The following is a 23,637-nucleotide window of genomic DNA, read 5'->3' on the forward strand; positions in this document are numbered from 1 at the left end:
CTGGGTTTCAGGGGACCGGGGAGGCTCCCCCACTCCCAGGCTGCTGAGGATCTGCCCCATGCGTGGTGGCTAAATAGACTCCACCTGGCTTCGTGTTCGCACGTGCACCTAAGCCGCTCCTGGAAATGTTCTCACGCGTCCTTTGTTAGCTGAATCAACGTCACCTGTGGCACTGGGTCTGCACAGGCCCATCCACGGGAAGGGTGGCCTGGATGAGAGCCATCGTGGGCTCCGGTGGTCCACCTGGGGCCCCGCGCAGGCGACCCCTCTGTGCCCCTCCGCGTCCTGACCCGTGCACCTGCCGCAAGGTCTCCTGGCTGCAGCCGCGGGGCTTGCCGGGCGCCGGGCACAGGCCAAGACCCACTCCGTTCATTCTCTCTGCACAAACCAAGGGCACCTGTTGTGTGCCGAGGGCACACCCTCTGGAGGGTGGGGGCGCAGGGGCAGGGCTGTGAGCCGGCTGCCTGGTGGAGGTACATTAAGTCCATCAGCCCAGGGGGTGCAGTGAAGGCCTGGGGAGTGTCTCACAAGTTATGGGACACCCTGACATGGCCAGGGGACAGTTATCCCGATGCCCAGCGCCATGTCTGAAAAGAGGCTGTTTTTCAGTTGGTCACCCCATCTTCCTGCCACCTTGGCTGCAGGGACCCAAACGCCAGGCAGTGATGGCCAGAGGCAGTGTGGGGCACCCAAGCAAACCTGACCCTGCACCCACCCTGCCAGGGAAACCCACCAGATGCCGGCGGACAAAACACGCACTCTCCACGCCCCCAGGGTGGTGCAAACGCCTGTCCCCTACCTGCCCACTGTGCCCTTTGGCCAGTCCCGTCCAGACCCCTCCCTTGCTGCCTCCAGCAGGCCCGCACCCCCCCACCCACAGGGCTCCCACCGGGCCATCCCTGCTTCGATGGCCCCCGTGCCTCCGAGGTCCCTCAGCCCCTGCGGCACCAATCGCATGGCACTCTTTACGCAAGGGGAGCTCAGGGCGTTCGAGGGACTAATACGCTGTCCTTCCCGGTCCTGCCGGTGCAAAGAGAGTTAGGTCAGTCCGCGCGCGCCTCAGGGCGCCCCGCCCACCCCCTCCCCCACTGCCCCGCTTCTCCCGGGAGACTCAGAAGGGGTAAAGCATGTGCCTGGGCCCTAAACTTCGCTCCTCCCTGAGCCACCTGCGCGCCCACGCCTTCCTTCCCGGCTCAGCTGGGCGCTCCGCTCTGGACGGAGCATTGGGCGTGCGGGCGAGCGGGTGGGCGCAGGTGGGGCGAGCAAAGCGGCTGATGGCGGGGCGAGCGGGAGAAAGCGAAAGGGGCGGGACGAGCAGGTGGGCGCAGGTGGGGCGGGACCAAGCAGACAAGCGCGGTTCGCCACAGGCTTGGGCGCCCGAGTACGCCGGTTGGCCGGGGGTGGGGCGTCTGGCCCGGGGCGGGGCGCACCGTCCCCGGAGACTGGCCCGGGGCCTGGCCCGGGGCTACCGCCTCCTCTCGGCCCCGCCTCCACGCCCGGGCTAGGCGGGCAGCAGCCTCCCACGCTGCGCCCCGACGCCCGCGTTCCTTGCAGCTCCCGGTGCTGCCTCCCGGCCGGACCGCGCGGGTCCTGTCTGGCCATGGCCACGGCCTCCTCCCCGCCCCGGGCCGAGAGGAAGCGCTGGGGCTGGGGCCGCCTGCCCGGCACCCGGAGGGGCAGCGCGGGCCTGGCCAAGAAGTCGCCCTTCTCGCTGGAGCTGGCGGAGGACCGCCCGGCCGGCGGCGCGTCCTATGCGCCCGCCGCGCCGCCCGGCGCTGCCGACCTTGGCCCTCGGCCACCCGTGAGCCTCGACCCACGCGTCTCCATCTACAGCGCGCGCCGCCCGCTGCTCGCGCGTACCCACATCCAGGGCCGGGTCTACAACTTCCTCGAGCGCCCCACGGGCTGGAAGTGCTTCGTCTACCACTTCGCCGTGTGAGTATCGCCTCTCGCAAGGCCGCGCTCTGAGGGGCTCTCTCCACGGGCCTCGGGGAGGGTCTTGGGCGCAGCGCTGCCCCGCGCCACCTGCTGCCGCCCGACTGTACCCGAGCCGGTGCGGCTCAGAGCCGCCGGCAGGGTAGTAAGGGGGTCATGGAAAAACCAGTCCGCGCGGAGCCTGCCCCTCGGAGTTCAGGGCCCGTTGGGTCTGACCGTGTGCGGGACCCTTCTGGCTGCGGTGGGGAGCTCCCCGCCGGCCCTGCCCAGCCGTGTGTGTGTGTGTGGGGGGCAGCTGAAAAGGGGTGCCCAGCTCAGAAGCTGGCTCCACTCCTCCGGGAGGGACGACCCAGGTGATGGTCATTCTGAGAAGGGATGCGTGCCCCGAGAACGCACCCGTGGGAGCGGGGAGAGAGCTCCCCATGTTCGACAGGCACCCCCAACTCAGGAGCCCCCAAGAAGGGAGGCCCCTGTGCTCTTACTGCAGCAGCACCCCAGACCCTCCCCGGTCCAGGCAGGCCCTGTGGAGGGTGGTCTTCCGACCCAGCAGGGGCAAGCCTGCCCTGCAGGGCGCAGGGGTCAGCATGGCAGCAGAGAGTGTCTACACCTGGTCAAGCTCGTGGAAGCCTGGACTGAGGCCGAGGAGATGGAGAGGGGCACGTGGAGGGGAGGGACCGGGCCCACGTTTCCAGCCGTTAGTCCTGGGAGGCTGCGCACAGGGCCCTCCCGGTAGCACCTGGCCCTGGCTGTTACCAGGTGGCTCCAATCCTCAGAATGGCATGCCTGAGTAGGGCAGGGTGTTCTCCTGTGAGGGGACAGGGGCACGAGGAAGTGGTGTGCCTGCCTCTGCCACCGTCCCGTGGCCCTGTTTTCTGGCTGCCTGGCTGCTGCCTCTTGGTGCCATGCCAGCCCCAACTCTGTGGGCCTTCACTTGGCCCTGCCATGCTGCCTCCTGGCTTCCCACTGTCACTGCCCAGGCCTGGCGCCTCTACTGTCCTGGGGCTGGGAGAAACCTGGGGGAGGGGTGTCCAGACCCCTGGCCTCTCCCCCGGAGGGGGCGTCCAGGGGTGCAGCAGGTCCCAGGCCCACTGGCTTGGAGCATCGTTTCGGGCAAGTGAGGCAGGTGGGCTGGGCAGCCTCGGTCTCTGCCCTCTGGAAGTGTGGGCGGGACTGGAGTTGGTGCCTTCAGTGGCAGGAGGGGCTGGGCCGGAAGCAATGCCCCCGAAGCCACAGAGGGGCTACTGGCTTCAAACCTCTTCCCCACCCTGGCCCCCGTGTCGGGGGGCACCTGAGCTGTGGCCGCGGCTGGTCGGGGTGTGTCGGGGCCTGCCCAGGCTGCAGCAGCAGCCGCTGATCTTGGGATGTTCGTGTGCAGTGACCTCAAGGGACCCCACCTGGGTCCAGTCCTGCCGTGCAAACACCCAGCCAAGGCCAGGCTTGCGGGTGTCACTCTGCACATGGGGTCCCTCCTAGCCCTCACCTGCTGGACCCCAAACTCCCTGAGAGGCTGGGGGTGGGGTCTTGGGAGTGAACTCTGCCCAGCCGCCTCTCCACCCCGTGGTCCTTGGTGCCAGCTCCTGGCAGAGGCGGGGAGGTGCAGGCAGAGGGCGGCTGGTTGGGGCTGCAGGGCCCCCTAGCTGGAGGGCCACCAGGGTGAGCGACCCGCAGACACCCAGGCCTGGGGCTCAGGCCGTGGGCGTGCAGGCAGCGGCGTGGGTGAGGAAGAGGGGTTGCCGCGCCCTGGAGGAAGTCCGCTTGTGCTCCTGTTTTCTTCCTGATTCCGATTGTTCAGCCCTCGGAAGTTTGCTCAGCAGACTCTGCCTTTGCCCAGCCTCCTAGGAGCTGGCAGGGCAGGGGGGCTTCCCTGCAGGGGGGGAGACCAAGAAGGGGGTGCTACTAAGGGGGCTGTGGGTCAGTGTTTCTGCTCCCTGGGCCCCATCCTATAAGAGGTGGCCCTGGAGAATGCGTGCCTGTAGAGGTCCCTGTGTAGAGTGGTACTGGAGATGGCCCCTGGCCAGGAAGGGGACCCTCATCCCCCAGTGTCTCCAGGGCTCCAGACACTCTTAAGGGAGCTGGCCTTGGAGCTGGGATTGCGGGGTAGCCTGGGCCTGAGTCTTAAGACCAGGGAAGGGTGATGGCTCTGTGTTCCTGGTCTCTCTAAGCAGTGCCCACGATAGCGGCAGGGAAAGGGCTCTGCCCTTGAAACATGCCACCCGGGTCCCAGCGTGGTTGGCAGGAGAGAAGGCCGAGCCTGGCCTCCAGGCCGCCCCGTGTGCGTGTGGGTTGAGGTGGGAGCTGTGGTCCTGGCGCCCTGCAGTGAGGACGCAGGCCAGTACCTTCTGCTCCCCGTTCCCCATCCCATGTGTGCCGGACCTGCCCTGCATGCTGGGGTCAGTGAGAGGACGCTGCTGCCCTGCCCACGGGGCTTCCTGCTGCTGCATCCTCTTTGGAGGCACCTGGTGTCCCTGATGTGTGGCAGCCCCACCCCAGCTGAGGGTGCAGGTGGCCCCAGGAGCCCCGCAGATGGGCCTTGCCTGGGGCGGGGCAGGCAGGGGTGATGCCCAGGTTAGCGTGGGGGCCAGGGTTTCCATAGCCACGTGTCCCGGCTGCTGGGCTGCGCTGGCTCCGCCCCTCCTTCTTCGCCCCGCCCCTAGCTCTTGGGCTCTGGGATGACAGGCGCAGACCCTTTCCGGCCACTTCCCACCGCTCCGCATCTGGCAGTCTAGACGCTGGGCGTGACTCAGTTTCCTCCTGCGCCCCTTTGGGGTCGGCGTCCGCTGTGGCGAGGAGACGCCTGGCGCTGCCGGGTGGCTGAGAAGCGGGCTCTGCGGGAGGGTCCCAGGGGCGAGTGGGAGGGGCCGGGCTCTCAGGTGCAGCTCCGTGCCAGCTGCGCCTGCCCGCCCCAAGAACTTTCCGGTGGCTTCGGCGGCCCCTTCATGCGGCGTTAATCATTGACGGTGCTGAAGCGGCCCTGCCAGCTTTGTTGGGCTGAGCCTGCCCCCCCCCCCACGTGGAGGCCAGTCCGCGACCTCACGCCCCCACCTGCTGTGTCTGTCCTGCAACCCCTGCAGGGGCGTGGCGGCTGGTACGGAGGACGGGCTGTCTGTCTGTCCCCACCGTCCCCTTGGGCCCCGGCCTCCTGCTCCTCAGCACCCCGGTGCCCGGCGAGACAGCGGCTCCTTTCAGAGCTTCCCCCTGTGTGGCCACCTCTGGGGCCCGGGCCCAGTCCCACTCCTGGCCGTGCGGAGGCCCAGCCCCAGCCCGATGCTTCTGGGCGGACCGCTGTCCGTGGGTCTGTGCTGCCGCCTCTCCTGGCGTTAGTGGGGGACTGCAGGGACCCCTTGTGCTGTGTCCTCACATTTTTTGCTGACCCTGTGGCTGAGTCCCATGTGAGGACCATCTAGAGAGACTCAGAAAACAGGAACGGAAGCCAGGTCAGCTGGACAGAACCCCCTTCCCCCCACGGCCTGCCCCTCTCAGCCCTGGAGCACTTCTCTGTACAGAGACCACCAGCCGCTCGGGGCCCCCCAGCCCAGCCTGGAGGGGCTCCATCAGCTCCGGGCTGACCGCAGCCAACCCAGCCCGGAGCGGGAGCCCCGACCCAGGGGACAGGCCGCTCCATCCCCGAGGTGCCCCCAGCCGGCAGGTGGGAGCCCCAGGGAGCCTCAGGCAGCCCCGGGAACCACGGGCTTTGGATGTTGGCTCCTGGCGGGTTTCACGGTTGGCTCTTCTGCTCCCTTACTTCTCCGGCTGGTCTCTTGTAAATGCCACCTCCACACTCGGTTGGAATGGCCCCAAATACCACAGAACATAAGGCCCGGGAATGAAAACGGGGTGGACTCCTGGCCTGTGGGCCGGCGGGGAGCACAGAGCAGAAAACATCCATGTACAGACTCAAGTGCATGTGGCAGTTTAGTTAAAAACACGCAGCGTCTGAGAACGGGAAGGAAGAGGCGGACTTCAGTGTGCGGTGCGGAGGGGTTGGGCCCTCACCTCACCCTGCGTGCCCGGGCAAGTCCCGTGTGCGTGGGTTGGGGGCCACCCGCGCGCCAGGAGGAAGCGCGGCTCCTAGCCAGAGCAGGGCTCAGAAGCCAGGTCCGCGCTGCACGTGGACACACATGGCCTGACGGGGTCGGGCCACATCCTGGCCGAGTGTGGGATCATCCACGCCTTTCTCACAGCTGCCCCGTGGTGCCCGGCACAGCTGCTGCTCAGGGCAGGTCCCCTTTGTGTCCCTGTTCGGGCTTCGGTGTTGTGGCTCTGAGCACAGCTCCCAGCACTGGGGGCTCTGGCTGCCAAGGGACAAGGGCGGAAGTAGGGCCCCCAAAGGGCCGGCGGGTGAGAGGTGGTGGACAGACAGGTGGTGTGTGGCCGGGCTGGGGTGGTGGACAGGGGGGCAGGTGGGGGGGGGCCCCACGGGTGATGAATGACTGTCCGGCGCGCGCCACCATCCTTGTGGGGGAGGGACTCGGCAGAGGGTCTGTTAGCGGTGACAGCTGGCTCTGGCTGGCCCTGCCACCCATGCAGTTGGTCTGTCCTGTGGTCCATCCTGGCAGCAGAGGCTGTGTCCTGGGCCAGTGTAGCCAGAGCCCGAGACTTGAAGGTGGCACCGGGTGTCATTCCAGACTCTGGAGGGCGTGGGGAGCTGCCTGTGGCCTGGATTCCGGATGAACGAGCGTGTGGGCGGCTCGCTGTGCTGTCCCCGAGGCCACCGTGTCCCTGCACACGAGGTGGATGGGCCTCTGGCCCGAGCGTGGGTGGCCAGAGGGGTGAGCGCTGGGGCCTCGGTCTCCTGTGGACCCGCAGCCCGCTGCCTCAGACGGGTGCTGCTGGCCTTGCTCCGGGCTGGGGGGCTCCCAGCCAAGGCCTCGGCTTCTGGAAGGTGCTGCCTCTGGCGGCGTGGCGGGCGCTGTGTGCAGTGTCAGCTCTGATCAGGTGGCAGCTGTCATGGCCCCGCGAGCCTCTGCCGTGACGGAGCGGGGTGGGCCAGCGCCCCATGCACGTGATGGTCTTTTGGGTGCTTCCCGCTCGCCTGGCTCCCGTGGGGCTCAGGACCCGGGGGGGTGGGTGCTGCTGGTGACCCCAGCTGATCACTGAACAGCTCAGGGAAGCTGGCGGGCGGTGCAGGCACAGACCAGAGACCGCAGAGGCCGGCGGCGCGGTGGACAGATGGATGGGGGGCCGAGTGGATGGATGGGCAGAGGGACCGATGGCCGTCTGCAGGCGCAAGGAGACCCACCCTGGCTGGGGGCACGCCGCAGGGGCCGTACAGCCTGGCCGGGAGTCCAGGTTTCTCCCTAGGCACCAACCACCACGGAGGGTCTTAGGGGCGGGGGTCCTGACCTGGTTTGAGCCTCTCAAGCTGCTGCGAGGGGCTGGGTGAGGGGCAAAGGCGGGAGCAGAGTCGGGGGACAGGGCAGCAGGGTGGGCTCCAGGAGGGCCCAGTCCATGTACTGTGTGTTCCTCTCTGTGGCCTCAGGTGACCAGCTGGCCTCCCTGTGTCCTAGCTGGCCTCACTGCGTGGGGATGAAGCTGGAGATGGGGACATGAGGGGCTCTGAGCTTTCAGCCTCGGACTGTGCCCTGGATCAGAGGCTGCTCCGCTCAAGGTCCCTGTGTCAACGCCAAGGTGGCCGAGGCCGGGAGGCGCCTCCGGGCAGTGCCGGAATGCCCTGGCTGCCCTTGGCGCGGGGGGATGGGCAGGCCTGGGGGCTCTGCGGCCTGGCTGGCCTGTCCCCAGGGGAGGCCCCGCCTCCTGCACTCTTATCAAGGCCCCGCTGCTGCCAACTCCTGCCACCTCAAAGTCACGCTGCCCAGGGGCAGGGCCGAGATCTGAATCTGGGTTTGGGGGTCGCGCGGCCCGAGCAGCGGCCGCCGTGCTTCCTGAGACCCTACTTTTGGCAGGGCCTGCCCTGCCTGCACGTCCCTGCTCTTGGGCCCCAGTTAGCACAGGGCTACCGGGGAGCTCCACTTGCCCGCATCACCAAGCCTGGTCCCTCTGCTGCTGCCCCAAAGCCCCGGTGTCCCGGCCAGCCTGTCTCGTGCCCTTGCACTTGGAATAAACCAACCCAGCGCCCAGCAAGGAGCACCCCTACCTTCCCCGCTGCTGATCCCCCTCCCTGTGATGGATTTGAGGAGCAACTCCTGGGAGGTGATGCCCCCGGGTGTGGGTTCTGAGTGATAATTTTTAAACTTTTGTTTAATCTGAATTTTCTACCTTAAAAATATTTGTTGTTTAAAAGTAATAGATGGTGGTTTTTATAAAATAAAGCATGGAATGTCCCCAAGGTCATGCCTTGCCCTGGGCAGACTGCCCGAGGGGAGTTGTCCCAGCCCGGGCCCTGGAGGGGCCTGGGGCCTGTCCTCGGGGAGGCTGCAGGTGGGGCTGTGTGGGGAACCCCAGCCTCGGGGTCAGGCTCACGCAGGTCTGGGAGGACCCCCGGAGGGCCCTGCCAGTGGGAGGACAGTCGGGCTGACCTCAGGGAGGTGGGGGTCTGCCCAGAGGTGAAGGGCCAGCTCCGTGGGGAGGGCAGTTCCCTCGGAACTGTGGGCCCACAGCCTTCCAAGGCCTCACCCTGGAGGAAGGAGGGGCGTCCCTGGGACCCCAACACTGGGCCCACAGCTGGTGCCCCAAGCAAACTCCCTCCCAGACCCAGCGAGGGCCTCTCCTTTCAACCTGACGTTCCCACAGTGGCTGGCCCTGGGCCCCGGGATGCTGTGGGGGCCCATCTGCCGGGGAGGAAGGGGCAGGTGGACTCCCTGCTCTGCCTGCCACAGCTGTGCTCCTGGGGACCTGCCTGGCCGCAGGTGTCAGAGGAGGTTTTGGAGGGGATGGCGGACCCCGTGGGGTAGGATTGGCACACAACCTGGGCAGGCCAGCCCGGCAGCCTGGTGCTCACTATGTGGGTGGGGCCGGCAGGCCCCGGGCCCGCACAGCTCTGGGGGCGGGGGGATGGCCCAGCCCGGCTGCTCACCACGGTGCCCCGGGAGCCGGGACGCAGGTCACCGTCAGCCTGGCAGGCAGTGGAGGGCGCTGAGCCTTACCGGGCAGTTCTGGATTCAGATGCTTCCTGGTGGCACCTGCCTGGCTTGTAACTCGACCTGCCCTTCCTCAGGGAGCTGGGGGGTGGGGGCGGGGGGCCACTCCCTCCTGTCCTGGCCAAGAGCCACCATCCCTAGATTGCCTTGGGGACTCAGGAAAGTACCTGACCCTTCCTGAGGCCTCTGCCCAGGAGGTGTTGCCAAGAAGGCTGAGCGTGACCTTCCTTGTTGAGACTCAGATGTGCCCTGGTCTTGCTGCCCTGTCCTGCAGCTGGGGAAACTGAGGCCTGGATCAGAGAAGGGCCTTTAAGGGGGCAGGTGATGCCCTGGCCAGGCGCCAGCTTGGACACTCTGGCCGGGCCCCGGCCCTCACTGCAGCTGTCCTGGGCCTGCAGTCCCGCGTGGACGGGGGCGCAGCTTGGCTGAGCCTTGCCTCACAGGTGCGCCAGCCACTTGCCTGGGGGCCTGGCCTGCACCCGGGAGTGTCCGGCAGGCGAGGGAGGCCCCTTGGCCCCGTCCTCTCGCCCTGGCCCTTCGCACTGACACCAGCCTCGACCCCACTGCCCGCCTGTGCCTTCTGCCAGGTCAAGGCCACCTCCCTGGGAACCCTCTGAGCTCCAGCTCTGTGGTCAGCGGGCCCAGCGGGTCCGAGAATCCCCGGCTGTCCGCTCAGGGCAGGCAGAGGTGATGGGGCCAGGCCTCTGCCCCCCAGCACTTTGTCCCTGCTTTGCTCCCTGTGAGCATGTCCCCCCACACCCTCCCAGAGCCTTCCCAGCCGCAGGCCGGCCAGGGGTGTGGGAACCTGGGGGGCTCCCAGAGAGTGTAGGAGTAAGTGGGACCCTCTAGACAGGCAGGAGGTGACCTGAGGTGAGGCCACGCTGCGGCTGGGGAGCGGGCCGGGGCGGGCAGGGTGCCTCTGCAGGGGGCGGGGGGCGTACCCCCCTGTGGCACCTTGGTGTGCAGTGGGAGGCGAGTGTCTGAGGGGGCAGGGCCGGCTTTGTCTGCCTGCGCCGTCCCCTGCTCCGTTGCCCCCACTACCGCCCCCTCTTCCCTGGGTCAGCAGCGATGGGGTGGGGGTGGGGCTGTCCCCTTGGCCTGACAAGGATCTTACAGGGGATGTGGCGTGGCCTGGAGCGTCAGCTGAGGAGTCATGGGAGGCAGATGCATGTCAGGAAGTGGCCCTCAGACACGGGAGCTCTGGGGGCCGTGTGGGCCACACAGGGTGCAGCGGGGCGGGGCGGGGGGGCTGTTGTCAGCGCTGCGGGCAGAGCAGTGGTCGCGGCCCCCTGGCCCCCAGCTCCCACGCGTCACGGACCCCTGCTCAGAATGGCCCCTGGGCAGGCAGCTTCATGAGAGGCCGTCCGCGCGCAGCGGGCAGCGCATGCTCGGTGGGTGTCCACACATGCAGACGCCAATGAAGCCACCGTCGCACGGCGCCCGCGGTCCCTCTGCCAGCCCTCCTTCCTGCCTCCGGCGCCCCCCCCCGAGCCCCGCCCGGCCGCTCCATGGCTGGTCTGCATTCTGTAAAGTTCTCCAGGGAAGAGCCTTCCACACAGCCTCCTGGCTGAGGTTCGAGGTCCGTCCGGGCTGTGGCCCGTCCCTCATCACCGCTGCTCCGCGCTCCTCTTACCGGCGGGGCCCAGTCCCCCGTCGGGGCACCGGGCTGGTCCCAGGCTGTTTCCCCAGGGACAGAGCCCTGTGTGGACGGGGCCTCACTCCCGCGGGGAGGAACCTGGGCCCCGTGGGTGCTGGTTTAGCTTCTGAGCAGCACCCTCCCCACGGCAGCCTGTGGTGGGCGGCCCCTCGCGGCGATGGGTCTGCATTTTCCCGGCGGCTGTGACGCCACGGAGCCCACGTGCTCCCTGAGGGCCGTGGTTTGGGCGGAAGTCTAAGACCCCTTTGCCTGACCCTGGGCACAGGTTTGCTGTACTTTCCTCTGGAAGTTGGTTCGTTCTTGGGCCTCCACGCAGGCTGGGGTGGACGTGGCGCTCGGTCCTGCGTCCGGCGAGTGCACGGTTCCCTCGCGTCTGGCTGCATTTGCTGGGAGGGCCGTCACTCCCCTACGCCCTCCGGTGCCCCCACCCCGGCTGTCCTGGGCCGTGGTCCAGGAGTCTGGCGCTTCCGCTCTTAAAGAGCCTTGACTCCTGCCTGTCCACCTGCTGGACACCAGAGGCCGGTCCCCGAAGTGTCAACAGGCCCAGAGGACCCCAGTCCTGTCTCACTTCACACACTGCGGGGGCCTGGGGCCCTGGTCTGGGTTCTGTGTGTGTGTCCTTGACCCCCACGAAGAGCCCCAGAGGCTGGCCCGGGCACCCTGGAGTGAGGCACCCGCATGCAGAGAGGAAAGCCGGGGGCTGGGACGCGGGGTCCCGGCCCCTGTCCCTGACAGCGCCCAGCTGAGTGGCAGAGAGGGAGACATCATGCTGAGGCTAGGTCCCCTGAGACGTGAGCATGGGGGTGGGGCAGGCAGCTGGGGGCGCTGTTGGTGACTCGGGGCCCCTGCCTGCCGTGTGACCCTGGCTGGGTCCTGCCCCTCACCAGGCCCGTTTTGGGGGCGGGGCGCACCTGCCCTGCCACCCCCGCTTGTCTGGGGAGTGGGGATGGAAGCGCTGTGAGTGCAGCAGGTCCGTGCTGCCCCAGGGCACCAGGCGGGTCACCCTCACCGTCCTGGGGCCCCCACTGTGCTGGGGGCTCATAGCTGTGCGCCAGGACTCAGCCCCAGGACGCCAGCGCACTGGGGTACCCAGACGGGCAGGGAGAGAGGTGCTCTTGGTGAGGGGGTGGCATGGATGGGGGTGGGGCTGAGCGCCAAGCCCTCTGTGTCATTTGGAAGAGGAGCCTCCTGTCCCCCCAGCCCCGGCTTTGCCCCTGGGGGAGACCTCCTAGGCAGCGTGAGGCACCGGGTCCCCACCCACAGGCTTGACTCAGGCGGTCAGACCGCTGGCAGGTTCCGCCTGGGGCTGAGGCCCGGCTGGCAGAGGGCGAGGAGAGCAGGTGCCCCGTGAGGGCGGCCCAGGGCGCGCCTGCGTCTTTATGTTCCCCGTTTACAGCCGTGAGCCGCCACCTGGGCGGGGGTGCTGGCTGGGCACCTGTGCCCCGTCGGGAGCCCTGCCCGCGGCAGGCGGCCCACGCGACCGCTGGGCAAACGGCCGCGGCGTCGCTGGATGTCGGGCGTCTGAACTCACTGTCCCCAGCCGAGGTGACGGCTGGGCCCGTGAGGAAGGCGGGCTGCTGGGCCTGGGTCTCTGAGACATCTCTAACTCCATGCATGAGCCCGCGGTCCCTTCCCCATCCAGGTCAAAGCGCCCAGCTCAGGTGCGGGCGCACCGAGGGGAGCTCTGGGGGCGAAGCACAGACGGAGGGAGCCTTACCAGGTGGCTTCCGGCAGCCGGTGCGTTCAGTCAGGTGCTCGGGAGGGCGCATAGGGGGCCTGGACGGATTGTTCTAGAGTATGACCACGGCGGTGGGTCTCACCGCAGGCCAGACCCCGGACATGTGCCGGGCGCTCTGGGTGGACTCGCTCACAGGACCTTGTCCACGGCCCTACATTAGCTTCGTGTATAGAAGGGAGACTGAGGCACAGGGTGCCCAGCGAGGGAGGGGCAGGGCCTGCTGGGAGCCCCGCTGCTGGACGTCAGAGCTCACCGCTGTGTGTCTGTGTGTCTGCGTGAGCCTGCTTCCCCTGATACGCACTTCTTTACTGTCAGACATACATGATGTGAAATGCACCGTGTTCACCGTCTCTAAGTGTGTGCGGTCCATTCACACAGCGTCCAGCCATCACCCTCCCCATCCCTCAGGCCTGGAAGCCCTGCCTGGCCCCGCCCCTGCCCCGCCCCGGCCCCGCCCCCACCCCCGCACCCGGAGAACCTGCTCTGCCTCTGGTCTCCCCGGTCTGGGATGTGGATGCAGGGGGGCCCCACGGCGTGCGGGCCTCGACACAGGTTCTTTCGCCTCGAATGCTCCAGCCCCCTTGCAGGCGGCGGCAGGTGGCAGACCCTCGCTGCCTGTAAGCCGGACACTATTTGAGCATCTGCCCGGCTGGTGCTGGGTCCACGCCTCCGCCGGTGACCCTCGGCCGTACCCGCCCTCGGGCTCCCGTGAGCCGACTGCTCTGCATGGACGGCAGGGCTGCTGTTTGCACACCTGGTGCCCATCCTTGGGTGTCCACGCCCAGGAGGGTTGTGGGTCCCGCCGCCAGGCCCTCCCTGCAGCAGCGCCGCCCCGGGGGGCCGTCCCCAGCTGTCTTAGTTTGAATCTCACCAGCCCACCCCTGCCTGCTGCCGCCCATGTGCCCCACTCTGGCCCTGGATGAAGTCCCTTTTGCCGCCCCCTCCCTGCCCACCTTAACCCTGTCATCCCGGGCACCCATGCTCTCCCAGGGCAGTTCCTCCCTCTGCTTGGAGCACCCCCCATTCTGTTCCTGTGCCCTCGTTTGAAATGGCAGCCAAGTCTCCGGCCCCAGTGTCCACCTGTGCTGAGCAAGAGCCACACGGGTGGTCCCCAAGGCCACCGGCAGGGACAGGGTATGCTCCAGAGCCAGACCGTGGGGAGGGGCTGTCCCCACTGAAGAATGGCAGGAGATCTGCTCCCTCCTCCCGCCTCGCTGCCCTGCCCCACCCTTACCACGCAGGCCTACCCAGGGCAGGCACGACCCCCTTGGGTGCCCGCAGCGCCAGCCCTCGATGGGCGTGCTTCCTGCTTCAGCTGGTGGGCGCAGTGCTGGCCTGCGTGCCCCTCAGAGATGCAGAGATGACCATGGACCAGACAGAGGGGACCAGATTGGTGGAGCAGCAAACACACCTGTCCAAATGTGCATCGGCATGACCACACACGTGACGGACTCAGGCCCTGTGCACACCCCGCGGCTGTGTGTCTGGGTGGATGAGGCTCCCCCGCTTGCATGGCCGTGGTGGCAGTGGAGACAAGGAGGGTGACTGCAGTGTGTCCCCACACACAGTGGCCACAGTTACATCCTCTCAAGACCTTCCCCCCATGGGACTGATCGTTTACAAGCAAAGTGTCCCTGTCCAGGGACGAAGCCTACAGACACCTGAACCTGCCCGTGGGGTCATCGTCAGCATCCCCAGGAGTGGGGTGAGCCCAGGGAGCCGTCTTCTCGCCACGACATAGGCCTGGGTCTGGTCACGCAGGAGCAGCAGACAAGGCCGTGGTGGAGGACACTCACGAAGTAACCAGCCCAGTGCTTCGGAGATGTCAAGGTCAGCCCTGGCCGGTGTGGCTCTGTGGCTTGGAGCGTCCTCCGGTAACTGAAGGGTTGCAGGTTCGATCCCCGTCCGGGCGCATGGGGGAGGCAACCGGTCGATTTCTCTCCCTTCCTCGCTCTCGAGGTGATGAAACAAGTGTCAGAGTCAACAAATGTAAGGGCAGATTAAAGAGCGGCTCAGGCAAGAGGAGACTGAAGAGGGGAGGAGCCGGGCTTGCTCCCCCCACCCCAAGGAAGGGAGTGCGGCGGGACTGGGTGTGCTGTGGGCTAGGGAGCACTGTCCCGTCAGTGCGAAGTGTCCCACCTGTGACAGCGGTCCTGTGCGTGTGGAGAGAATGTCCTTGTCCCTGGGAAACACACTTGGAAATGTTTAGCAGAATCAGGGACGCTGTCTCCATCCTGCTCTGGATGGGTCAGAACACCTGTGGTGGGGGATAGGCCGCAGGGGGAGGGGCGGTGGGGGAGAGTTTTTTGGGGTCTGCACCCCAAAGTAGAACGGCTGGATCCTATGGTAAATTTATTTTTACCGTTTCTGAGGGATCGCCCTACTGGTCGGCACCGTGGCCACACTGCGCACTTCCCCTTCCCGGCGCCCGTGCGTCCGGGCTCCCGGTGCTCCGCGTCCTCCCCGATGCTGCGTGTCCTGTGACTCGGTGACGGTCACCTTCCTGAGCAGCACGAGGCGCACAGACCGAGGTCCCGACGGAGAGCGAGCAGCTGTGCCGCGGCCACGCGCTTTCTTTACGGGAACGTCCGTTCAAGTCCGTGGCCCGTTTCCCAGCTTTATCGAGGTGTCACTGACCAACAGTTGTAATCTGTGTAAAGTGCGCATGGCGGCGGTCTGACATCCGGACCCCGTGGGAGGCTTACCCCATCCTTAGTCAACGCCAGTGGCCCCCCTGGGGTGAGGTGGTTGCGCTCAGCGACCCCCGTGACCAGCGTGGGACTGGCCATGGTCGCCGGGGGGCCCCTTAGCTCCTCCGCCTTCGCCCTCTTACAGCCCAAAGTCGGTCGCCTTTCCCCCCTCCCCTCCCCCGCCCCCACCTGGCCTCCACTTTCCTGCTTCCGTGGGTGCGACTCTATTTTAATTCCACAGGTAAGTGAGGCGTGCGTGGTGTTTCTCCGACTTAGCTCAGCCTCATGCCCTCCGGGCCCCGCCCTCCTGTCACAAACGAGGGGTCTCCCTTTCTATGGCTGAAGAACGCCCCATGGTTGCATTGTCCCTCCCTGCCACGGCCAGCCGTGCGCCCCCTGACCGTGGACGCTTCCCTCCCTGGCTGCCCCGAACAGTGAGCGTGGCGGGCAGGTGACGACCTGAGGCAGTGACTCGCTCTCCCGGCACGAATGCCCAGGGCTGCGATTGCAGAATGACACGGTGGCCCTACTCTGGTGGCCCGGGGTGTCCCCACGCTGTTCTGCACCGGGCCGTGCTGGCGGCTTCCCACACCGTGGAGCAGCTTCGCGGTCTGCGGGAGCGCCGCCGGCTTGTTTCGGCCTCTGCTGCCTTTTTCAAATACAAAAAAAAGTGTGCGGGGACCAGTGTCACGGAGCACCCCGCCTGAGCTTCCTTCAGGGCATCGCGGTTCAGGCCTTCCCGAGGTCCTGAAGTCGCCGGAGCTGACAGCGCGAGCGGTGCCGGACAGCGGTCGGGGCGCGTCCCGCTTCCCGTCTCCGCCCCGCGTCCCCAGCATCACTTATTGAAGAGACTGTCCTTTCCCTGTTGGATAGTCGTGGCTCCGTTTTCACAAATTAATTGCTGGGGCACACGGGGGTTTGCTTCTGGGCTCTCGCTTCTGCCCCGCGGGTCCGCAGGGGTGTGATTGTGCCGGTGCTGGCTGTTCTGGCCACCGGAGCTTTGTGATGCCGTCCAGCTTTGTGGTCTGTCCTTGGGCTGCCTTGCCGTTCGGGACCCCCTGTGGTTCTGCACACAGCTTCGGCGTTCTGGGAAAAAGGCCTGCGACACCTGCCGCTGAATTTTTGACAGCATGGCGCCGACCTGCAGGTTGCTTTGGGGGGTACGGACCTGTTCTCACCGTCGGCTCTCCCGATACGTTTCCAGTTACGTAGTTGTGTCTGCGTTTTCTTCCACGTCCGATCGTCTTCAGCACGCAGGTCTTTCACCTCCTTGGTTAAACTTCTGTAAGTGGGATTATTTTCTTTCTTTCTTTAAAATGATTTGTTTATTTATTTTTAGAGAGAGGGGAAAGGAGAAAGAGAGGGAGAGAAACATCACTGTGTGGTTGCCTCTCACTCGCGCCCCCAACTGGGACCTGACCTGCAACCCAGGCCTGTGCCCTGACTGGGAATCGAACCAGCGACGCTTGGCTCGCAGGCCGATGCTCAATCCACTGACGGATTATTTTCTTAATTTCTCTTTCTGATAGCTTGCTGTTGGTACTCAGCAGTGATTTCCACCCTTTTCACCTCACGGCGCATGTAACTAGTTACGAAAACCCTGCGGCACACCAAACCTAGATGTGTTCTTCTGTCCAGTCTGACAAGACAAGAGGTGTAATGATTTATTCCCACCAGGTGGCTGTTACTGTGTCGGCTGTTGTCACTTTTTAAATTTGGGAACCCGAGAGAAAGAGGTCAGTGCCCCTGACTAAATAGCCAGGTGCTGCGCGTCTCATAGGGTCTTGTGCCGCGCTCACTGAAACTCACGGCTCTGCAGAAGCGCAACTGAGTTTTCAAAAATATCATTTTGTATCCTGCAACTTTATTGAGTTCACTTATTAATTCTAACAGCTTGATTTTGGTGGAGTCTTCAGGGCTTTTTGTATATAATATCCTCTGCAAATGAAAACAATGTAACTTCTTCCTTTTTTATTTGGATGACTTTTATTTATTTTTTTTGCCTAATTGCTCGGGCTGGGATATCCAGTACTGTGTTGAATAGAAGTGGTGAGACTTCCGGCCAAGACAGAGGCGTAGACAGACACACTGCATCTCCCTCCACAGCTAAGGAGGAATACAACTGGAGACAACCAGAAGTTCCAGAACATCGAGCTGCATGGAAGTCCAGCAAACAAGGATATAAAGAAGAAACACTCATCCTGATAGGCAGGAGGGGCGGAGCCGGGGTGGAGAGGATGGGGTGTGGTGGCTGCAGCAGTGGCCAGCAGCGGAAAGTGCAATCACACATTATAAAAGTGAGGAGAGACACCTGGGGAGTGTTCCCAGCCCCCAGACCAGACTGCACAGCTCACAGTTCAAGTGCTGGGGGAAATCAAGCCTCATTGCTTCTGACTGTGCAAACCAGTGGGGGTTGGGGTGGAGGCAGAAACTGCTGGTCTCAGCAGAGTCTGCTTGTTTAAAGGGCTCCCACGGTCCTAGAACATCCCCAGACCCACCCACTCTGGGAGCGACAGTCAGGGCAACAGCTAGAGGGGCGCCAGTCCCATACGAAGTGGGAGAGGTGCCTGGAAAAGGGACGAGTGCTGAGCAAGCGGCATTGTTCCCTCTCGGACCCTCCCCCACACACAGCGCCACAACGTGGTGAAACATGTCACCCTGTACTGAGGAATCCCTAAGGCTCCTCCCCTTACAATGTAACAGGAGCGACACCTCTACCTAAGACACAGAGTCAAACAAACACAGGAACCTGTCAAGATGAGGAGACAGAGAAGTATGGCCCCAAGGGGGAACAGATCAAGGTTCCAGTGGGAGAACTAAGCGACAAGGAGATAGCCAACCTAAGGGATGAGGAGATAGACAACCTAACAGATGCAGAGTTCAAAACACTGGTGATAAAGATGCTCACAGGCTTGACAGATATGCTTGAGTATGGCAAACAGTTAAGGGAAGACGTGAAGGCTACGCTAAATGAAACAAAGGAAAATACACACAAAACCAATGGTGAAGGGAGGGAAACCAGGGTTCAAATCAATGATTTGGAACATAAGGAAGAAATAAATAGTCAACAGTGCAGAATGAGGAAACAAGAATTGAAAAAAATGAGGAGAGGCTTAGGAACCTCTGGGACAACTTTAAACATGCCAACAACATCCGAATCATAGGTATGCCAGAAGGAGAAGAGGAAGAGCAAGAAATTGGAAACTTATGTGAGAAAATAATGAAGGAAAACTTCCAAATTTTGGGAAGGAAATAGACATACAAGGTCAGGAAGCACAGGGAGTTCCAAACAAGCTAGACCCAAAGAGGACCACACCAAGACACATCATCATTAAAATGCCAAAGGTTCAGGATAAAGAGAATCTTAAAAGCAGCAAGAGAAAAGCAGAGAGTTGCCTACAAAGGGGTGTCTATAAGACTCTCAGCTGATTTCTCAAAAGAAACATTGCAGGCAAGAAGGGACTGGCAAGAAATATTCAATGTGATGAAAAGCAAGGACCTACAACCAGGATTACTCTACCCAGCAAAGCCATCACTTAGAATGGAAGGGCAGATGAAGTGCTTCCCAGACAAGGTGAAGCTAAAGGAGTTCATCATCACCAAGCCATTATTACATGAAATGTTAAGGGACTTATTTAAGAAAAAGAAGATCAACACTATGAACACTAAAATGACAACAAACTCACAGCTATCAAGAGCTGAATCTAAAAAATAAAAACAAAACCCAACTAAGCAAACCAGAACAGGAACGAAATCATTGGTATGGGGATCATTTGGAGGGTTACCAGCTGGGAGGGGGAAGGGGGAGAAATGGGGAAATGGTGCAGGGACTAAGAAGCATAATTGGTTGGTACAAAATAGACAGGGGGAAGGTAAGAATAATATAGGAAAGGGTGAAGCCAAAGAACTTACATGCACAACCCACGGACATGAACTAAGGGGAAGTGGGGTACTGGGCGGAGGGGAGCAAAGGGAAGAGAAACGAGGACAATTGTAACAGCATAATCAGTAAAATATACCTAAAAAAGAAGTAGTGAGAGAGCGGGTGTCCTTGTCTTGTTCCTGACCTCAGAGAAAAAGCTGACAGCCTGTCCCTGTGGAGTATGGTGTTAGCTGTGAGCTTATCTGTGGGCTTGATTAGGTTGGAGTGTATTCTCTGGTCCTCAGTTTGTTGGGAGTTTTTATCGTGAAAGGCTTTGAGTTTCTTCAAATGCTTTGTATGAGTCTGTCAAGATGATCATGATTTTTGTTTTTTATTTTGTCCGTTTGCTGGATCATATTGATTTATTCCTGTGCTGCGCTGTGCCGCATCCCGGGGGCAAATCCCACCGGATCGTGGTGTGTGACCCCTCAAGGGGCTGCTGCGTTCTGTTGGCTGGAACGTGCTGAGGTTTGCGTCTCTGCTCTTCAGGGGCGCGGGCCAGGGACCTTCTGTGCGGTGCTGTGCCCGTCCGGCGCTGGAGATGCTGACTTCGTACACCGGGTGTTGAAGTGCTTCCTCTTTTGTTTTTGGAAGCATTTGGAGGGGGGGTGTTAATTCTTCTCTAAATGTCTGGTAGACTTCTCCAGTGAAGACACCGGGTCCCGGACTTGACTTGGGGCGGCTTCGGCTCACTGATCCATTCAGTCTCCTCACCGGTCACCAGTCTGTTCCGATTTTCTGTTCTTTCGTGGTTCCGTCTTGGCAGCTTGTGTGTTCCCAGGAACTAATGCATTTCTTCTGGGTTGTCCGGCTCGTTGGTGTGTCGCTGCTCAGAGTCCTCTCCCTGAGCCTCTGTCTGTCCGTGGCACCAGCTGTGATGTCTCCTTGCCATTCGTGGTTTCACTTCCCGGACTCCTCTCTCTCTCCTCCGTGACAGGGCCCCCAAAAGCGTGGAGCTTTTGTTCGTCTTCAGAAAAACACAGCTTTTGGTTTCCGCGCATTTCCTGTCGTCCTTTCGGTTCTGATGGAGCTTGTTTCCGCTCTGGTCCCTGTTCCGTTTTCTTCTGACGCGGGGCTCGGCTCCCTGCGGTAGAGGGGTCGGTTGTTTATGTGAGATGTTTCTTTCTCCTTTTTTCTTGGTATAGACGTTTATTGCTGTAAACGGCCCCCCCAGAACCCCTCCCACTCTGTCTCACAGGTTTCATGTGGCGCGTCTTCGTTTCCATGCGTGGCCAGGTATTTTCTAATTTCTCTCTTGATTTCTTCTTTGCTGGTGTCTGTGCCCCTCATCCGTGAGCTTTTCCGTTTTCTCCTGTCATCGATTTCTAGTTTCACATTCTCCTGGTCAGAGCCTGTGGTCGATAGGACGATGATCTTCTCACGTTGGCTAAGACTTGCTTTGTGGCCTCACGCGTGGTCTCCGCTGACAAAGGTCTCAGGCGACGCTTGGGTTCGTGGCCCGGTGCTCACCCCACGGAGCCACAGCAGCCGGGGCCATGGGTGAACAGTCCCCTCGTGTCCTGGAATGACCTTCTTTCTCTCCTGTGACAGGCTCGGCTCTGTCGTCTGCTCTGAGCACAGCGTGGCCTGCTTGCCTTCGGTTTCCGCGGGCATGGACCCTCCCGGCCCTTCGCGTCCCCCCCGCGTGCCCTGCCCGCCAAGGCGAGGCTGTGTAGGCAGCACAGAACTGGGTCCTGCCAGTTTTTTATAATAAATCGCGTTCTTTGTTGACTCCTGAGAGTTCTTTCTATATCCTGGGTGGGGGATTTGTGGATACTCTCTCCCGTTCTGTGGGTTGCCTTCTCGCTTGGTTGATGCTGCAGAGAAATTTTCAATATTTTCATGAAGTCAAGTTGATCTCTTTTTCATTTTAGTCCCCATACTTTGGGCATCCTAGCCAAGAAATCGTTGCCAAATCCAATGCATGAAGGTTTCTCCGTACCTCTCCTGGGAGGAGTTTGACCGTCTCAGGGCCGAGGTCCAGGCCTTCAGCCTGTTGGGACCTGACTCCTGCATACGCTGTGGGGTACGGGGCCAGCATCCTTGTTTTGTGTGTGGGATACCCCCCGCCCCCAGCGCTGCGGGCTGAGAAGGCTGAACACACCCTTTGTATTTTCTCACTCGGCAGTAGCTCCGACCTGGAGATCACCTCCCTTTGCACGGCGTCTGAACTTCACCGTGCAAGAGCGCCAGTCTGTCCATGGGCGTTGAGTTTGTTTCTGATTTTCTGCCACGTCACCAACAATGTGGTGATAAGTAACCTGGCACATTTGTATTTTCCTCTTGGAGTCTTTAGGGTAGATTCCATGAGATGGAAGAGCTGGGCTGAAGCATAAGTGTGTAGTCTTGTTAGGTATGACCAAACTTCTCACCAGAGCCTTAACCATAAACCCACCCCACCCCGACCCAGCGATGCAGGAGCATGCCCATGTACTGCAGACCCTGCCCCTTCAGTCACAGAATTATACACACCAAGAAAGCAAAGTTCCAGCTGGGGCGAGGTCCACAGAGAGGGGTTCACAGGTCCAGGCAAGTGTGTTTGTGTGTGTATGTGTGAAAGACTTGACTGAGCAATCCAGGAAGACTTCCTGGAGGAGGTGTTTGGGGTGAAGCAGTTTCCAAATCAGGGAACCACCCACCCCATATTGGAGAGCTTGGCAGGGCCTCTGGGTGAAGGACTTCATTTGTAAACAAGAAGTGCACTGCACAGTGCAGATTGGGAGACAGAGCAACTATCTAAAGGTTTATATTTGCTGCCTCATGAGACAGAATTTCAGTTTTTAATAGCATAAAATAATACTTCGCAACGGGGGCCTTGGGGGAAGGCCGTTTCCCTTGGCGTCAATCATTGCTTCCTCTCCAGTTCAAGTTCATATCTCTGCTTCCGGGATGCCCTGTCCTCTGTCCCCTGTCTGAGACCTGCAGGGGCTCCCTTAGCTCTGATGAGTGATCAGTGTCTGGAAGGCGGGGCCGTGCAGTGTGGGGGTGCACAGTGACCTGGGCTGGCGCCTATGTCACCGGGAGGGTGGCCCATGAGGCCAGGGTCTGGGCAGGCTGCTCGGAGGATGTGCCTGCTATTCTGGGTGATGGGCAGGAAGAGGCAGCTCCTGCTGGGTCTGAGGACAGGCCAGTGCTTCTGACGGGCGTGGAGGTGTCGGGGTTTCTGGCCCCTACGTTTGCGCCTTGCGCTGTGTCCTCAGGCTCTGGGCCAGGAGACGGCCCCTGAGACTGAGAAGGACCTGCGGGGCTGTTGGGGGAGGGGTGGGCAGGTGTGGGCTGGAGCCCAGGGACAGCGCTGCTGCCCTGTGGGGGAGCTGCCCTCAGAGGTGACGGGGGACAGCCAGGACACACCCACTGCGGACACCCCTTCTGTTTGGCTGCGTCCGACTTGTGTTCAGAGCTCCTGGCGTTCTTCTCCGGCCTCTGTGGTCAGTGCACACAAGAGAAGGGTATAGCTTACATCCATGTGGGGGCTCTGGGGCCCCTGCCAGGAGCTCCCTGGATGGACAGCAGATTCCGTGTTGCTGGTCCTCGGCGGCCTGGAGCGCCGACGTACCTGTCCCCGGCCTGCGAGGCGCCCTGAGCCTGGCCTTCCGGTGGCTCAGTGTTGCCGGCTCCTGGCGGGGCCCTTGTCCTGTTCTTGGCACCTGGCCTCACGCCTGCTAGACCCTGCCTCAGGGCCTTTGCATGGCCGCTCCCTCTGCCTGGAGCAGGCTCCCTGCCCTGTCACTCACTCTGGCAGCCCCTCTCTGTTTCCACGGCAGGGAGTGTATTGGTTTCTGGTTATTGGCTCCAGGCATGTGCTCAGTGCTTTCCCTCTGCGGTGGAGAGGACGAGCCGCCCTGGCGGGCCTTGTGGACAGCGGAAGGATTGTGTGTTTTATTCTGAGCGTCTGGGGTGCCACTGGAGGGCTTCCTGGAGGTGCTGATCGGCACCAACTGGTTCCCATTTCTACAACTTCCCATGGGGCTCGAGTGGCCTTACCAGGCCCAGGTGCCCTTCACCGTGGGCCTCCGGCGGGTGGGACCCGGCTTCGCTGAGCCCTGCTTCCTCCTTGGCCTGGGAAGTCTCCCTTGGCGTTGGGCGACTGGTGGCAGGTGACAGAGGGATGTGTCTCTGTGTCCTCGCTTGGCCTGCAGCGCTGGGTGCAGGCGCTGACCTGTCTCTCTCGGGCTGGAGCCAGAGCAGGGCTACCGTCCGGCGGCCTGAGGATGCCGAGACCGAAATAAAACTGCTAATTGCATCCGGTGTTGAGCAATCCTGCGCCTGACCGGGAGAGGAGCACCAAGCCCAGCCCGGCCTGCGGCCATCAGCCACTTCCTCCCTGCGGGCCGGCCAGGGCGGCTCCTGTGCTGGGGGTAGGGGGGAGCCTGAGCCTGGCTCTCGGGGGCCTCGGGTGGGGGGCAGCGCACTGAGGGCCTGCACCGCGGGGGCCGGCTTGGCGGCCCGGCTGCCCTGGACCCGGGGACCTGGGCCGCCGCCTCGCACGCGCGGCAGAGCCTGGCTGTGTTTTCAGGGCAGAGGGCACCCGTGACAGTGACAACAAACCGGGGGGGGGGGGGGATTGCCAAGGACCTGACTGTTTGTCTCAGGCCAGCTGGACAGGGAGGAAGCGGGCGCTTCCTGGACACGCTGACCCTTCCGAAGCGGCAGTTTGA

The 23,637-nt window shown here is 62.8% G+C and overlaps 1 protein-coding gene across 1 annotated transcript in view; it reads left to right on the forward strand.

Moving 5' to 3' along the window:
• The first annotated feature begins 1,500 nt into the window (after positions 1 to 1,500).
• KCNQ1 (potassium voltage-gated channel subfamily Q member 1) overlaps positions 1,501 to 23,637 on the forward strand; it is a 255,928-nt gene continuing 233,791 nt past the window's right edge. Inside the window, exon 1 of the mRNA XM_090292878.1 lies at positions 1,501 to 1,935. Within this exon, the coding sequence (XP_090149004.1) occupies positions 1,601 to 1,935 (335 nt within the window). The 5' untranslated portion in view covers positions 1,501 to 1,600. The remainder of the gene's footprint in view (positions 1,936 to 23,637) is intronic.

The sequence above is a fragment of the Furipterus horrens genome, unplaced genomic scaffold, assembly GCF_987537825.1.
Source record: "Furipterus horrens unplaced genomic scaffold, mFurHor1.1.pri manual_scaffold_2, whole genome shotgun sequence".
In the NCBI taxonomy this organism is placed as follows: domain Eukaryota; kingdom Metazoa; phylum Chordata; class Mammalia; order Chiroptera; family Furipteridae; genus Furipterus; species Furipterus horrens.